Genomic DNA, 17472 nt, shown 5'->3' with positions numbered 1-17472 from the left:
TCCCGTGCCCTAACAACATCACGGAGCTCCGATACTTCATGGGACTTGTGGGATTACTCGCTGGCTTCTCGGCGGATGTCACCGCTGCAAAAGGGCCGCTCCGCCCGTTACTCAGCTCCCGGAAATCTTGTATTTGGACCGCCGACCATGAGATGGCGTTTGAGGCGGTAAAGTCGGCGTTACTGGCGCCCCCAATCCTGGCCAGTTTTGACCCGTCACGGGAGACATCTTTACAGGTGGACGCATCCCGGGAAAATGGAATGGGGTACGCCCTCCTACAAAAACACGATGCTCAGTGGCGGCTCATCGACGCCAATTCCCGCTGGTGCACAGACACGGAATCCCGATAAGCGATCGTGGAACTCGAACTGGCAGCGGCCGAATGGGCCATCCGCAAATGCAAGCTATATTTGAAGGGCTTCCTGGTTTCACGCTAGTGGTGGACCACCAAGCACTCGTGCCCATTCTTAACAACTACACCCTTGACGCCGTGGAAAATCCAAAGATCAAGCGATTAAAAGAACGTCTGTTCCCGTATATTTACACCACCGTGTGGCGCAAGGAGAAAGAGCATGCCATCCCGGATGCTCTATCACGGGCACCGATAAATGACCCCGGTCCGGAAAATGGAGCAGCCAACTCGGACGTCACAGGGTTTGCTCACCGCACCATCATTTCCCGGATCGCCGCCATCTTCTTCGACGACAACTTGGATCGGGATGAATCAGCCGTTCCCCCTCATCTACCCGACCCGTTAGTCGATGAGATCCGTGTGGTGGCCGCGAGCGACGGAGATTACTCAGCGCTAATCGCAGCAATCGAGTCCGGTTTTCCCGATCGTCGAGACCGTGCACCCGCCGAAGTGGGAAATTATTGGGACATCCGCCATCAAGTATCAGTGGAACAAGGTATCGTGCTGTTCCGAAACAGAAGTGTAATACCTCAGGTGGCTCGAAAGAATGTCCTCAGGAAGCTCCACGCGGCTCATCAGGGGATCGTGCGGACGAACAGGAGGGCCCGGCAGACAGTACTGACCGGGCATTACGAATGAGATCACGACGCTCCTTTCGACCTGCTCTACATGCCAGGAACGCTTGCCGAGCAACCAACAGGAGCCCATGATGTCTGACCCTCTCCCGACACACGTGTTTGAGGATGTTTCAGCCGACCTGTTCCAGTCGGGCCCGCGGCACGTGCTTGTCTACGCTGACCGATTGTCGGGATGGCCGGTTGTTCACAGGTGGAGACGGGACCCAACCACGCGGGAAGTGTTGCACGCCGTTATTGACAACTTCGCCGAGCTCGGCGTCCCAATGTGGTTTCGATCCGGCAACGGGCCTCAATTCGACGCGGACGTTTTCCGATCTACCATGGACCGATGGGGCGTCGCCGTTAGCAATTCTACACCAAATTATAGCCAAAGTAACGGCCACGCGGAAGCGGCCGTCAATGCCGTCAAAGAATTAGTGGAGAAAATTTCCCCATCCGGAGACCTGGACACTGAGGAGTTTAAGCAGGGGCTCTTGGAATTCTGGAATACCCCCCGGGAGAACGGATTATCGCCCGCTCAAATGGTATTCGGACACAAGCTTCGCTCGATCGTCCCAGCCCATCGCTCGGCCTACGCGACGTGTTGGAAATCCGACATGGAGGCAAGGGATCGTCAGGCGGCTGCAAACGCGGACGCCAAAACGCACTACGATCTCCGTTCCCACGACCTCGAACCTTTGCTGATCGGCACCAACATAACCGTGCAGGACCCTAAATCAAAACTGTGGAGCCATGTAGGCGTGGTCTCTGTTTCCGTTCTGGGAAAGCGGCAGCGTCTATTTCTATGCTTTTGATTTCGTTTCTGTTGTGTTTTATAAGCTGTCACGACCTGATTGAGTAAAATTTGTTACGGCGTGACAGCTTGGGGAGAGTTGTTGTGTTATGTTGCCCTTCTTCCCGTGACCGCTAGATGTCATGTGGTGCTCAAGTGCTGAAGCTTGAAGCAGCGAGCAGGAAGAAGCGCAGTCTGGTTTTGGCTTAGCTTTCCGTCCCCCAAACAAACAGGCCCCGTTTCCCAAACTATTCACTAACCAACGCCCGACGGTGGTCACACATCCGCTGTGATAACCAGGAGTATGAGGAGAGTTATGGTCTTATTTGCGAATTTAAGCAAGGATTTTAAAGTGACCAAAGGCGATGATTGCCTTTGCTAAACTTGTCTTTATTGACGTGAATGTTTGTTTATGAAATTAAAATTGTTTAATATTATAAATATATAAAATTAATATTTATTAATAAATAATATTAAATTATTATTTTAAAAAAATAAATCTTAAAATTTTAAATTTTTTTTTTTTATTTTGCCTTTTCGGCTTTTTCTTTTTTATTGACTTCTTGCCACAATTTGTAATCTTCCATCCATTTTTGCTGTTTTGACTTTGTTTCCAGTACAGGTTCAATAGTCAGAACAGGTTCATTATTCGCAAGAGTTTGTAAGAGTTGCTTCCCGTTTTGTTTTTGACAAACTCTCTTACGCCATGACACCTTGGCGCCATGACGCATTCGAATTTATATTTAGCAATTGGTTAGAGAATCGGAGTTGACACTAGGTAGCAGTTTATTCAATTATTTTGATTACTAAACGTTTTCATTTCATAAATTATTATTTAAAAAAAAATCTTAAAATTTAAAAGTTTTTTTTTTATTTTGCCTTTTCGGCTTTTTCTTTTTCTTTGACTTCTTGCCACAATTTTAAATCTTCCATCAATTTTTGCTGTTTTGACTTTGTTTCCAGTACAGGTTCAATAGTCAGAACAGGTTCATTATTCGCAAAAGTTTGTAAGATTTGCTTCCCGTTTTGTGTCTGACAAACTCTCTTACGCCATGAAACCTTGGCGCCATGACACATTCGAATTTATATTTAGCAATTGGTTAGAGAATCGGAGTTGACACTAGGTAGCAGTTTATTCAATTATTTTGATTACTAAACGTTTTCATCACAACTTCTACCGTGTCGATATTCATTGCACACCATCTTTCGGTTAATGAAAGGCAGACCCACACAGAAATATGACCCAGATTTTATGAAACGTAAATACAGCAAATTGTTCATTCGGGTGTTTTACTCTGATTTAGATTTGTTGAGACATTTTAGGGTAAGCCAAGCTACTTTTAGTTTACTTCTGGAACACTTTCGTGCAGATAATTTTAGAGGGAATGTGAAATATCATGGTGGTTTTCACCCCGTGTCGAATGCTGAAATGTTGCTGATACCCCGTCAGTACCTGGGTAATCAGGATGCAATCCGTTTACTTACTGATAAGTTTGATAGAACAGAATCTACCATATAGAATGCTGTGAGATTAATCTTCAAATTTTTTTCCGTGTTCAAGTAAAATTTATTTAATTCCCTGCACGTAACGAAATGCTACTCTTAGCAGCAAAGTTGTTTTAATGTTCTAAATTCCCTGGGATAATTGGAGTTATAGATGGTTGTCATATCCCATTTTACCCCACATCAGAGACAGGGATAGCTTACCGTAATTATAAAAAGTTCCACAGTTTTGTCCTTATGACAATTGTCAAATCAGATAACATTTTCTTATATTTTCACTGTTTACCCCGGAAGTAGTCACGATTCATATGTATTCCAAAGATCATCAATTTTGCCTAAATTGGAAAACAAAAAACTTTTCAATCCTAATAGATACCACTTAATTGCTGGAGATTCCACTGTTGCTATTAAACCATACATGATGTTACCCTACAAAAAAAAAACACTTGGTGGACTAACAGCATCTCAAAAGACGTTCAACAATAGGCTATCAGAAACTCGAAATATTGTGGAAAATGTTTTTGGTGATACAAGAAAAGATGTCAAAATGTGGATGCCACAATTGAAAATTCCGTTTACATTGTGGTAGCAAGTTGTGTCATACACAATATTTGAGTTAGAAATGGCGATTTGAACCACAATTTACACGAACATGCCCCAATCCATTGCAATGTCAATCACTCGTTACATCATTACGCTGATAACAACAGAGCTGGTTACGCCAAACGAGAAATACTGCGAAATCGATTTCAACGTACGGTTGTCGCAGCCTTCCCACATTGAGTGTTATATTATAGTTGAAAATGATGTAATTGTATTTTGAAATAGGAAAGCAATTGGAAATTACACTATTTCATTGAATTTGGTTTCAAATTGATTTGTTATTTTTGTAAAAAAATAAACATGTTGGTCTACTTTTAAGCGCATTAACTGGACGATTTACTATCAGACAATGAAGATTATTCCTGTTTCTTGGACTTTTTCCCTTTTTTTTTAAAATCCATTTAAGGCATTTCCCCTCATTATTTCTTTTTATTGTTTTCGTTGTCCTTGACAACAGATTTATCTGGAAGAACTTTTGAAATCAGTAGCATCATAGCATCAAGTATCCTATTTTCAAGTGCTATTTGATCGTCGTTGCGTTTTTGAAGCATGGTACGTATCCCTTTCCACTTTAGCCTTTTCTCTTCTTTCGGCAAAGTTTCTCTCATTTTACGAACTAAAAGTTCTGCTTTAGAAGATATATTTCTAGTAGCCCTTTTTTTCTTTGGAGGAGAATGTTTCCCAGTCGAACTATCGCTAGAAATGTCTAATTTGGATTTCTCTTGCGTTGTTTGCAATTATCGGAGTTCAAATTCATGTCATCCTCTTCATCCATGCTTTATTTTGACTTGCTTGACACTGAAACGACATAAAAAACAATTTAATTAATGTATGGTATTTAAACACAAATAGAAAAAAGATATACATGCTCGATTTTTCTCCATTTTGTGTCATGTCTTGGTGCTTGAATTTTATCCAGACTATCGCCAACATTCGCTGGATGAATGGAAAGTGAATTGCCTATCATTTAATTACAAATAAACATTAAAATTATCGTTTGGAAATTAACTCTCTTTAAACAGTCTACCTAGTAACAGTTCCATTTCATCATAGTATGATGGTTTTTTCTTCAAAACATCAACGGCAGACCTAGTAGCTGATATTTTATCCATATAGGCTTTACGTGTGGAACGGAAGTTTCTCCACTTGACTTTTAATTTGTGTGATGTCTCACCTGTCCGAGAAAAATAGTAACCCAGCAGTTCTATCTCATTAGCAATTATTGCAAACATGTCCAATGTTCTGTGTGATTTGTCACACAACTTCTGGTAATTCTGTTTCACTAAATCTATTTTGGTGATAACATTTTGATTATGAAACATTAGTTAATACATCAATAATACAATAATATTGCAAAAATTACCGAGAAAAATCAGATTGGCAGTATGGTCTATTTCTAGCTGCAGTTTACTTTTTTTGCCATTCCAAACCACTTTTTTAAAATCACAATAGCATCATTTTGCATTTCATGATTATTTTTGTTTTCTTGAGTTTCATTTCAAACAAAATTAGTTTCAACTATTTCATCTTTTAACATTTTTATTTCGAAAACAGGAATCACAGGTTAATAGTGAAATTCTCAAGGAAAAGAAAAATTGTTTTCGTTGCAAACTGGTATCACATCTTACTTCAATTGTTTATTTGTTATGTCTGATAAAAATAAAACATTGCAAGATATTCGAACAATTTGAAAAAGGGGGGAAGGGAGTGGCTTCAGATTGGAGTGAAGTGTGGAGCTGAGTAGTCTACAGGTCCGGAGATGTACTCAGCTGACGATGAAGAATAACATGGGAGAGATTAATAACGAAATTCAGCTGAAATGAATTGCAATTGTCGAATTCGGGCCAAAATTGCAGTTCAGCTAAAAACAATGGACGTAAAAATGATAATTTAGGTGAATTACAATTCACCTCAGCTCAAGTGAATACTGAAGGTTTTGCGCCAAAGCGCGCCTTTTGAGAAGAGGGAGGAAATCCGGATTCACGTTACGCATGGCGTTACTACGCCTCAATTTGGAAATAGAAGCAAAGGCATTGCCCAACAATTTTAAAGATGTCTCCACACAATCCAAGAGGGTGCTGTCCGATGACAGCTGGTTCCATGTGTTCAACAAGGGCCTAAAAACGTCCAACAGATGAAATTAAACTGACTGAAACGTTTACTCCTGAAAATCATTAAAATTTTAACGCCAGTCCCTACCATCAGCTTCAGACCATTGCTTCCGAAAACAAACCATGTGTCGGAAATTTCAGACCCTCTATTTGTCTTAGTATTGTAAGTCATTTGATCACGTGAAAGGCATGTACTAAATACTAGTACAGGGCCTAAATACAGTACCGACACTAAGTTTGGAAACACGACGAGTATTTCCGCACTTTTAACATGGCGGTTTACGGGCCAAAGTGTTCCCCTTTTTTCGTGATACCTCACGTTTGATTTATCGCAAATAAAAACTAAACAAATTCTCTTGTAGAGGGAATAACAAGCTTTCAACATGATTTTTTTTGCAATTTTTGTGAAAAGTTTCTTTACCCGCAAATCAATAGATTTTAAGTTTGGAAACATTGGCGCTTCCACAATATGTTTCCATACGATAGGGTGTGGCACTTAAAAACTTGCCAAAAATCCAAATTTGTAAATTGTTTCTTGAAACTTTCACAAAAGGTGGATGACATAGTCCTCTAAAAGTCACCAAGTCAGTCAGTGTTTCTTCCTCAACAGCAACAATCGCCGTCATCCAGCAGAAAACAACAGCAGTATCACGGCGGAAAGCAGACTGTCAATTTATTCAGTGGTAATGCGAGTTCAAGATTTTTTTGTGCGTTTTCTGCAGTGGAGATCATGCCGTGACTTAATGTTAGCAAGTGACGTCAGTCGAAGAAAGGAAAAAAAAATTGGAAATAAAAAGCTATGTTCCAATTGTTTCAGCCCGAAACATCAAAACAAAGAATGCCATTCTCTCTCATCCTGTCGAATTTGTGGAGCTCGTCATCACACCAGTCTCCATTTTGGTCCTGCTAAGTCCGACAATCCTTCAACATTGCGACGACGGTCAGCGGAGTCCATTGTCAAACGACAGTTTTAAGTTCCAGTGTGTATGACATCTATCCATTTGTCTTCCTGAAAACAGCTATCACCAGAGCATAATCATAACAGCATAAAGAGAAAGTTAATGCACTCTTTGACGAGGGAGCACAACGCTCATGGATGACGAGAGACGCATCCAAACGGCAAGGCCTTCGTGCAAGGAGCAAAGAATTGTTGAACTTATCGGGATTTGCCAATGCTCCCACTGCGCCAAAATATTATGACATGGTTGAGCTCGTTGTAGTTACAATTTCGATCGATTTTGAAAAATCAATTTTCTGGTTAATCCATTGGAAGACGGATATCAGTAGAATCTCCAAGATCTTGCACATCTCAAAGATTTGTGCCTCCATCATCCTTTCACTGTACAAGAAACTTTCCGGACATTCTTATAGAAGCAAATTTTTATTGGCAATTCGTCGGAGATTAATCCCCAATTCATGGCAAAGGACCAACAGCAGTCAACTCAAATTTAGGCAAAATGTCTATTATAGATTATTGACTGTGAACAAAAAAGTCTTGGATAATTGACTGCGAACAAAAAGTTTTGGAGAATTTGCAATCAATTATCCAAGACTTCACTGTCAACACTCTATAATATATTTTAATGTACTGGAGATCAAAATATTCCTAACGAAAAATTTAGTTCTAACTTACTTAGTTGATTCAAAGCAAATTGTCTGAAAGAAGCATATCACAATAGGCAGACATATTCCAAAAGCCTTAGACTGTTTGTTACAGTCAATAAGCAGCCGGCCACAATACACAAGGCCAGGGGAGTATTCTGTTTAACTAATGTTTTTCAGGGGGAGAAAATAGGGGGTAGCCAGTGTCGGCCGTATGGGTAGCCAGTGTGGGGTAGCCAGTGTTGGGGTAGCCAGTGTCGACCCCCCGGATAGCCAGTGTTGAAGGTAGCAGGTGTCGTTTTCGTGATACTAGTACAAGGCCTAAATATTTCTAAGAATTGTTTTTATATTTTTATTCTTAGTGATTTATTAAGGTCTTCTGCGTATCATCAAATATGATGCACTGGTTTTCCCCAATTTACCCCAAACGTTTCTTCTCTTTTCTCGTGTTTGTAGCAACTAGCTTCAGTTTCTTTTTTATTCGCATTGACTAAGGTCATCTTTATTCTCTCTCTTGTTAATACAAAGTTAGAATTGTAACAAAAGATTCTCATTCACTCGTTGCATAGTTGCAACAACGAACTCTTTCTTAAACTATTGTCGAAGATAATAAATCGACACCATGGTCTCGTCCTATTTTGGACAAAGCAACACAAAATTTCCCTCGGAGGCGGGCGTGTACTTACTCCGAAGTCGTTTAGACTCCTCTATAGACAAACCCATTGACGGACCTGGCGTGACATGAAGAGAGGTATGTTTAAAACCCCCGAACCAGGATCCGCCTCACGAGGTTAGGTGAACGGCTGTGGGTGCGAGATCTTGAGCGGGCCTGAGAAGGCGATACGGAACGATGCGAACCATCACGTGAAGGTGAACGAGATGGCAAAGGACGAGGGGGGGACCGGAGATTTGAGTAGCTTCCCTTTCGATTGAAACTTACGAACAACCGCTTCTTGATCCGGGCCCTCGTTAACAATCAATTCGTCATTACAAACAGCCCAATCTTGTATGTGAGAGTCGATAGACAGACTTCTCAACACACGAGAACGTAATTCGTAAGACGAAGCCGAGGTAGATGGACTATCCATGGCGAAACTAAAAAAGTTCTGAGGGATAAGTTGCTATTTCACATCTCACATCTCGTTAAAGAAACGTTTGCGCTGCCATCGTTTCTTTGCGTGTGAGGAGCTAAATGCAAAGGTTCATCTACACCATTAAAATGGAGGAGGAATTTTAAAAGTAAAATTTATATTTTAGAATGTACCAGCATCGTTCAAGGAGATTCCAAAGATGAAAAGAAACAGCAGAACGTCAGGCAACTTCCAAATTCAAAACAAATCATTTGGACAGCGATTGCATCACACCCGTATTTACTTGACATACCTTAATTAATATATATTTACTCATTGTAATTTTTCCTAGGGCACTGAATTCATGTCTACGTTATTGGCGTACATGCATTATTATATTCATAGACGTTTATTAAGCAAATTCTTAGATTGGCAAAATATCACCGTAATTTTCTCTGATGCAAATGTTCCTGGAGAAGGTGAACACAAAATTGTGGTCTTTATCCGACATCAGAGACAACATCCCAACTGTGATCTGAACACAAAGCATGTAATATGTGGGCCTGTCACAGATTTGATTTTTCTTGGAATGGTGACCCACGAGAACAACGTTACCATTATTCGCAAAGAGTAAGGTTCGAATCAGTACACATTTGTTCGCCTGGGCGTTCTCCGAAAATAACTGGAAGTAGATCTATACGCGTCCAAAATCTTCCATTCGATTTTGATTTGGACCACGCCATCAATGACTGGATTCTTTTGTGCACCCTAATGCAACGATTTCCTTCCGCGTCTTCCATTTCTGAAAATCAAAAAGGGAGCCATAGACACTTTAGTGAACATATACAAGGATTGTATCTCCAAGTCTAAGGTGAGATAATCTTTGTTTAAAAACTTTTAATGAAGGTAACAGCGCTTAACTTGGTATTTTTCATTTTTGGATTGGGCAAATCAAGATGGCGTCATAAACTTCAAAGTCTTCAAGCTAATCCTTTCGGGAATTGAACGGACCAAAATGAATCGCATCGAAAAGTATACAAGCAATGGTGTAAACGTTAATTAGAGATTTTGATTCCCACCTCCCTCTCTGTAATAGATATCACAAGCCGTGTGGCTCCAAAGATGGGTCCAGGCAATCCAAGAAGAAAAGACTGTGACAACAGATTAGTATACAAAATGCTGAGTAGGCAAAAAAAAAAGAAATGCAAGGGATCAAGGAAACTATAGAGCCTAATTTAGACAAAAAGACACAAATTATGCATTTCAACATTTATTTTATATTCTTTGACCTTTTAATATATAACAGAAAATAGGAATGTTGTTGGTGTGATTCTTGTTGGTAAGATACAGCTCTATGTGGGTCAACATAACAAAGGCTGTGAATACATGCAATGTTTAGTCGGGAAATTTTCGCATCGAGATGAAACTTTTGTTGAATGGTGTTCGTTTCGGAAAAGTGTGTTGCAGCTTCAAAGTAAAAGTTGTCCCATCATCATCCATTGATATTAATTTCACTAAACTGAATTTATTTTTTCCCCACGACATTGTCATCTCCTTTCCCACGGATACAGCCTCTTCATGACTGTCAATTTGTTTGACACTATTACAAACGATTATTTATTAATTTTAAACACGTTTTAGGCTACATTTTTGTGTTTACAATTGCAACGTTATTTACAAGTTCGTGTGATGGGCGATGTCTGCGCTGAACGAAGTGGAAAATATGGTGAAATTCCACGTTGTACGTTGTTTTCCTGAAATTGAAAAATATGATTTCGTGAAATAATGTTTCATCTTTTTTTGTAATTTATCTATAAAGTAAAATTGGAAGCTCATGGGAATGTCCCAGATGTCATCGATTTCGCTCCTGCCTTGACGATAATGGTGTGCAATTCAAGTGTTTTCTGGAAATTTTATTGATTGTGTTCTTAATTTAAAGTTTATCCGTACTTTAAGTATAGTGGTGATTGTGAACTCGGTTAATCGATTGATTTAGGAAACGAAATTATGTCATCTCTGATCCAGAATCAGCCCACCCATAAAGAATGGTCTGTTGAAGAAGGGGCTTACTGCACTCTTTGCCTGACTAGTAAGTAGCTAATCTGATAATCCTGACGAAAAGATCTAAAATTAATAGTTTGAACAATTAAACTGTTAACAATTGAACTGATTCAGTTGGGCCAAAATCAAAGAAGCTAGTAAGGAAGGAAGAATTAAGATTGTGGCTAGAAAAGAAGAAATCGAAAGCAGATAAGGCAAGAGCCATGAAAAAAGCACCTTTTGTAGTATGAGGAGTAATAGTCCGGTCGGGCTAACAAGAAGTGTAAAAAGTGTAAAAATCTTGTATCATATCCGAAAATTTTACCGGGCGCATTTTTTTAAATTTAAGATTTTTTTTTTTTTTTTAATTTTATTTTTAAGATTTAAGATTTCTGATGCTCCTTCAAGGGTAAATCAACAATCTTATCCAACGTTTTGCGGCTTAAGCAATTTTGGTCGAATCAATCCAACACCATTGATAACGATCCCATCCACTACTTCTACGTCCTATTCAGCTGTTATTACAACCAAGCCACAAGGTCTTCAACTAACTTCCAGTGCAGAGGATTACAATCCAGCAATGTCAAACAGCCAAATGGAAGACTACTACCGAGAGCAACTACAAAACCATTAAGAAATGGTTCTGCACTACCAAGAAAAGGAGAGAATAAGAATGGAAAATGAGCAAAAATAATTCGAGAAACGGAAGCAGGAGTTTGAATTGCAATGTGCTAGGGAAAGAGAAATGCTGATTATCGAAAAGAACTCTAGCGACAAAGCAATCTACGCCACATTTCGTCCATCCAACTCGATATCAGAATCAACATTCATCTCCAAATACTGCTAATGAGAGCAATCAAATATTGAAAATGGAAGCTGAAAAAAGGTACAATCGGTTTCCCAATCTGTTCTTCATTGGAGAAAACGTTTAGTACAACCGTTGCTTACGCGATTCTCCTGAACAAAAAGATTTCCCATATTACTGGGTCAACATATGATGATGATAAACATGGATTATTATAATATGTATGTATATATTTATAACATTTATAATGAAGGGGATTTATAAGCATGGGTTGGAATAGTAGCTCGCTATCCATCAGCCGAGACATTTACTTATTTAATGTAACATGTAACCGCATGATATAGACGTTTTTCCGTCCTTTATCGGGTAAGTAGGGTTGGGACCGCAACGGCTGTTGCGCTTTGGTACAACACCGCTAGGGTGTCAATCCTGACGCACGGCAATGTCCTTGACGCGTTATGCCAAATCCCCGAGTCTTGTCTTGGTAACGACCCCCTCCCCCACCCAGCCCTCACTCAGATAAGAATTTAGGATAATTGAAATGATAAAATAGTTTTATTTTAAAATACTGGATTTTAAAAATACAATTCCGAGTGTTTTTATAAAATACCAAATAAAATACAGTATTTTTATCATTAAAAAAGGTGTATAATAAAAAAAATACAAATAAAATACAAATACGTCAGTTTTTCAGGGAATCTAAAAATCTGGACTAGGTATATTCTGCTCAGAATCCGGATTTTTATGTTGTATCGTTCCCGAGGTAATTGGGAGCGAAAATCGTGGAATATCACGAAAACCGACGAAAACCCAAAGTCTCCCCCTCCGACTACATCGCTTTTAGCCGTATATTCGGCTCTTACAAAAAAACTAATTCACAAAGTGTAGCCCTTTCATCCCTCTTTAAGATTCCAAAAGGATTTTTAATAATTCTTTAAGATGTTTTATGTGTTACGATTTTAGTGATACCAGAGCTATAGAATACTGGTAGCGCCACTGCCATGTTAACTCCTTCTCTCGGAAGTTTTCTCTGGGGCTGAAGCCAACTTTACGAATCGATAGTGAAAATTGGAGCTAACGATATCGATCTCGACCCTTGCCACTCCTCCCTTTTTCCCTCCATTCCTATACCCTATTCCCGCACACACCCGCCGTGATGGTAGATGATGGTTGAACCACTGCCAGTAAAATTTTCCTCTCGAAAATTTTTCCTAAAGTTGCAGCCAATATCGCGAATCGAAAGTGGAAAAATGTGCGGATCGAGTAGACGAGAAATAGCGTAAAGTATCGATCTAGACCAAATTGTCAGCGCCAACAGCGGCCATCTACTGAAACTTTGTTAATTTTGGTACTGAAAAAAAACATGTGTTTCCCAACACACCCGCTGTGGCTCTGTAACTAAGGTCTCCAGCCAGAACACTTCCAGGAGGAAAAGGCAATGGAAGGTATTTCCATATAAATGGTGCTACTATACATCTGTAACTCTGCAAGCAGGCTTCACTCCTAGAGAAAAAAAGCAATGGAAGGGCTCGCCATATGTGTGGCGGTACCAGTATTCTATAGCTCTGGTGATACCCCCATCTCGAGTCGAAATGGGGGTATCACGGGATCGGAAGATTCGGAAGATCAATTAAAAATTTAACTTAAATCAAAATCAATCAATCAATTATTTAAAAAAAAAATTAAATCAAAATCAATCAATCACTGAAAAAAGTTGAAAAATCAATCAATCATGATTTTGATTTTTGATTTAAATCGCGATTTAAATCACAAAACATTATAATTTTTCTAAAGAAATTCATTTTCGGCCTTCTTCTTACGAATCTGATTAAATAAAAAATTACTTAGCATAAATCAAAAGAAGAAATTCACTTTCTCGGACTTTCTTAAATAAAAAAAAGTGATTCTCCAAATCGGAAATTTGAATCAAGATAAAAAATTTTACTCATTGAACACTGTTTTCTTAAAAATTTTCTTTGTGATTTTGATTTTTTAAGTGATTTAAAATCGAAAAATCACCGAAAAAATCCTCGAAAGAAAAATGATTTAGATCAAAATCAAAATCACAAACAAGTTGATATAAATCACGATTTAAATCATTTACGATTTGAATCGCCATTGATCTTCTGAACCAGAGATAAGGAGATGGCTTACTCTGTGTTAAGTCCAGCAGTCGACATTTTGCCCCATCCCATACTGAGAAGACGAATTTGACTGCGGCGAGCTCCGGAAGCATTTGCCAGTAGTTCCCCACTTCAGGATTTGAACCATACCACCCGAAGCAGGACGCAAGTCCCAGTGGCGTTAGCTTAAATGTGTCACTAGTTCCAAATTGTCATAAATAGACATAGGTCCTATTGTCGAATTATTCCAACGACATGCGTACCGAAAGTAAATGTAACCGATTGCTTTAAATTACCATAATTGTGGCTTATAGATCCAATGCTCTTATGTCCCGACGACTTAATTTCCAAACGACTTATGTCCCGACGACTTATGTCCCGAGTCCCGACGACTTAATTTCCAAACGACACAAGTACCAAATGTTAAAAATCGAATATCTGGCAACGTATGGGACTAGTGACGGTTTTTTTTAGTACGTAGCCATCTAGCGCTCAGCTTGACAAACATGATTTTGTAGTTAGCAGCATGGTTTTTTCGTTTTTATTTTACAAGGGAGCTTATGATTAGGACTGTAGGCCTATGTCATGACAAAATTGTTTTTATGGTCTATCAGATTTTCTTCACAATAAATGGATCCAGCTGCCGAATTCCTTACGCGATGCGCATTACGTATATATTCCCACGTGCATGTAAATTGCCTCCTTTAATCTCGGCACGCCGCAACAAGTGCGGGGTGTGTGTCAGGCAATTGGCAGCGTTCACAGCTACGTGAAAACTCTGACAGAGAAGGCTGGCCAGATGGAATGCCGTTTCCACCCATCATCCGCCATATCTTACGGTTCCATCGCCGAAGGCTCCAAATAACTATTCCCACCGGTGATAATGAACTTGGTGTAGTAACCGCTAATCAAATATGACCCTCTTATTCATTTTTCTACGGGATTCTTTTCATTTCGCCATTGTCATGGCCGACTAGTACGATAAGATCCTTCAAATCCGCAGGCGACCCAAACAGACGGTGTCTTTTTCACCACACAAACTAAATATGTTGGTGGGGGATGATCAGCGACAAGCACAGCTTGATATAAACAGTGTTCAAGACTTCAATTTAAGAAATAAGTACAATAGTTTCTGTTCTCCGCGTTCTCCGCGCAACAAGAGAGTGATGTAGACTAAACAAAAGTAATCCGGATCGTAAACTCTCTTCTTTACTCTTTTGGGAATTCTATATAATTTTTTTACTCTTTAATCTTTATCTGTCCACTCGTTTTTTATCTGTCAGGGTATAATAACAAAAATTTTTTTTGATTAAACTGCATAACCCAACGGAACAATATTTCCTAGTATAACTCCTTCAAGAAGATGTAGAGTCCCTGCCCCCCAACCCGATGAAAAAGGATTTTTCCTTTTCAAATTTAGGGTGCAAAAGCGATGGGGAACGCTTTCTCTCGCCAATAAAAAGAAATGAAAAAAAAACGTTAGATAAAGTTTCCTTTATTTCATAACATCACTCTCGCCGAAGTTCCCATCCGCTGGACCAAACAGCAGTCCGGACGAACTCAATTGAACGTACCAAGTCGCCAGCTTGTCCGTCTAAATCTCAACTTTCTATAAACTGTTCCACTTTTAAATGTTTTCACGATTTAAAATAGGAAAAAAAAAACATTTTTTAAAAATAATGGCGCCAAAATCGGTACCGCTAAATTTCGAATTACTTTTGCAGGAATAAGTAATTAATTTGCTATCTGGATCGCTATGATACCAAAAATATTCCCAACTTTTTTAACTAAGAAAGAAAGTGTTCCAGAATCCACGATACGTGTCGATCATCAGTTATTTGACAACTTTTGTTTTTATTTTTATTATTACGATCGTCGCATGTCAAAGCCGTGTTTTTTTAATGTTTTCCGGCCTCCATCAAAATCTTAGGATGCGGTTGATCCGTTTACCGTGACTTTTATTAGAGCGAGCGGATGTTGTACATATTGCGCGTGTGTGCGAATGGCAAATTCACATTGATTAGAATCGCGCTGCACTCATCGCGTGAATGTCACGAGTAAATGGCGTCTACATTCACCCACCCACACGAAACTTTATCGTCTTTTAGCCAATCAAGTTTTGAATTTCCCGCCGCAGTGTTTGGTGTATCAAAATTGCAATAAAATCTGTCCGCTTGGTGCTATTTTGATATCCCCGCGACGTCGATAAAGATGATTAACGTTTTAAGAAGAAATGTCGTATGCGTTGCCATGGCAGCGTTGAGAAATTGTGTTTCCATGTTACTCTTCCAGCCCGCCATCAACAAATACATATATTATTTTGGTGAAGATGTATTTTGTTCGAGATAGATTATTGAATTGGTTTAGCGGGAAGAGCCATCTTCTTTCGTACAACTATGACGTAAACTAACGTAATATACTAAGCCGACGTAAAGATAATTGACACTAGGCTGATTATTCTAGTTGAATGGCGGACGATTTTCTACGCGTATTTGAGTCTGAATAAACAAGGCGTGTAAAGTGTACTCACAGCTGAGTTGTTTTTCTGGAGAGACTGCGTCGCACAAGTCCGACAATATGTATTGGCAGGCCCCTGTTCAGGTGAACAAACAAGAATAAAATTCTGTCCGATGCAGCAGGAATAACAAAATTCGACAACAATTCCAGCCTCAAATCGTATTGAAAAGTTGGCAATCTAGGAAGTTTATTTTCATTTATTTAAATATAATCCCAGAACCTATTACCTTGATGAAGGAAGGGTAGTAAACAATGCATTAAATGTTTGATTGCTAGATGGTTTTAAAAAATAAAATCACTTTCAGATTTTTATGCAGGGTACTACTTGGAACGCTGTTTGTCAGAAGTAAAAAAAAACTTACATAGGAACAAATTGCATCAGATGTAGACTTTGGAGTGGTAGGCATAGCATTTGCTCTCCTCTTCAGGTTGAATGTTTCGATTTATGGTTGCATATTGCGTGACCCTTAATTTCTTTGAAAGAGTATTCTTAATTAAATTAAATTCAAAACAATTACTTTACTTAGGCATTTTTTTTTCATTTAAAATTACTGAGTGACAGTTCAGGATCGAAAAATATTTTAATCTGCTAGCTCTAACCCAACTACTTCGGCAGTCATCAATTTTGTCGCTTTTTGAAAGGCAGGCAGGCTAACAAATTGTTTTTGTGGGGTCTAGGTTTTCATGGACTACCTATTACAAATTCCTGAGATTTTTTTGTGTTCATGTTTCGATAGAGATAGTATTGAAGTGTAAACAACATTAAACTACTCACAATAATATCCATCGTAGAATTTGTTGTGGCCAGGAGAAATTTGATTTTGAAATGTCTTGGTTTACAGTCTGCGTTTTAGGACGTTGATAGCACGGCATTAGCTTGTTTACAGAATCTTTAGAAAATTAAAATCAATTACATCCACCGATTGATTTTTCCGTAAACTATAACAATTTACCAATTACGTTTTCAAGAGCAATATTTTTTCACTATTTGTTCTTTCATGAGTACTGCACACGTGTGTGCATCTTTGGCCGTAGCAAATGATAGCTTTTGGGATCGGAAAATGTCTGCGTAACATAAACAATGTATGTTTTTGTTAGACAGGGTCATAATCACAACACAACATTATTTTATAGACTTATAGTACTGTCTAAATTGCCCCATCATTGTTTAGTTGAAAAATTGGTCGATCAGTAGTTTCGTTGTCTTCACCGCTGCACCAAGCGGTGTGTAATGGGAAATTCAGTTTTTCCGAATTACTAAAAATTCAATTTCACT

At 39.0% G+C, this 17472-nt stretch overlaps 1 protein-coding gene across 1 annotated transcript; it reads left to right on the top strand.

Annotated features, from left to right (window-relative positions):
• The first annotated feature begins 382 nt into the window (after window positions 1-382).
• On the top strand, window positions 383-1887 carry LOC124192234 (uncharacterized protein K02A2.6-like). The gene is made up of 3 exons (XM_046585439.1): window positions 383-1027; window positions 1089-1784; window positions 1870-1887. The coding sequence occupies exons 1-3, from the start codon at window positions 383-385 to the stop codon at window positions 1885-1887; spliced, it is 1359 nt and encodes a 452-aa protein (XP_046441395.1).
• Window positions 1888-17472: the final 15585 nt, after the last annotated feature.

This window comes from Daphnia pulex, chromosome 1 (assembly GCF_021134715.1).
Source record: "Daphnia pulex isolate KAP4 chromosome 1, ASM2113471v1".
NCBI lineage: Eukaryota > Metazoa > Arthropoda > Branchiopoda > Diplostraca > Daphniidae > Daphnia > Daphnia pulex.
The sequence above is the reverse complement of the archived record's forward strand: the minus strand, read 5'-3'. Positions and strand labels throughout refer to the sequence as shown.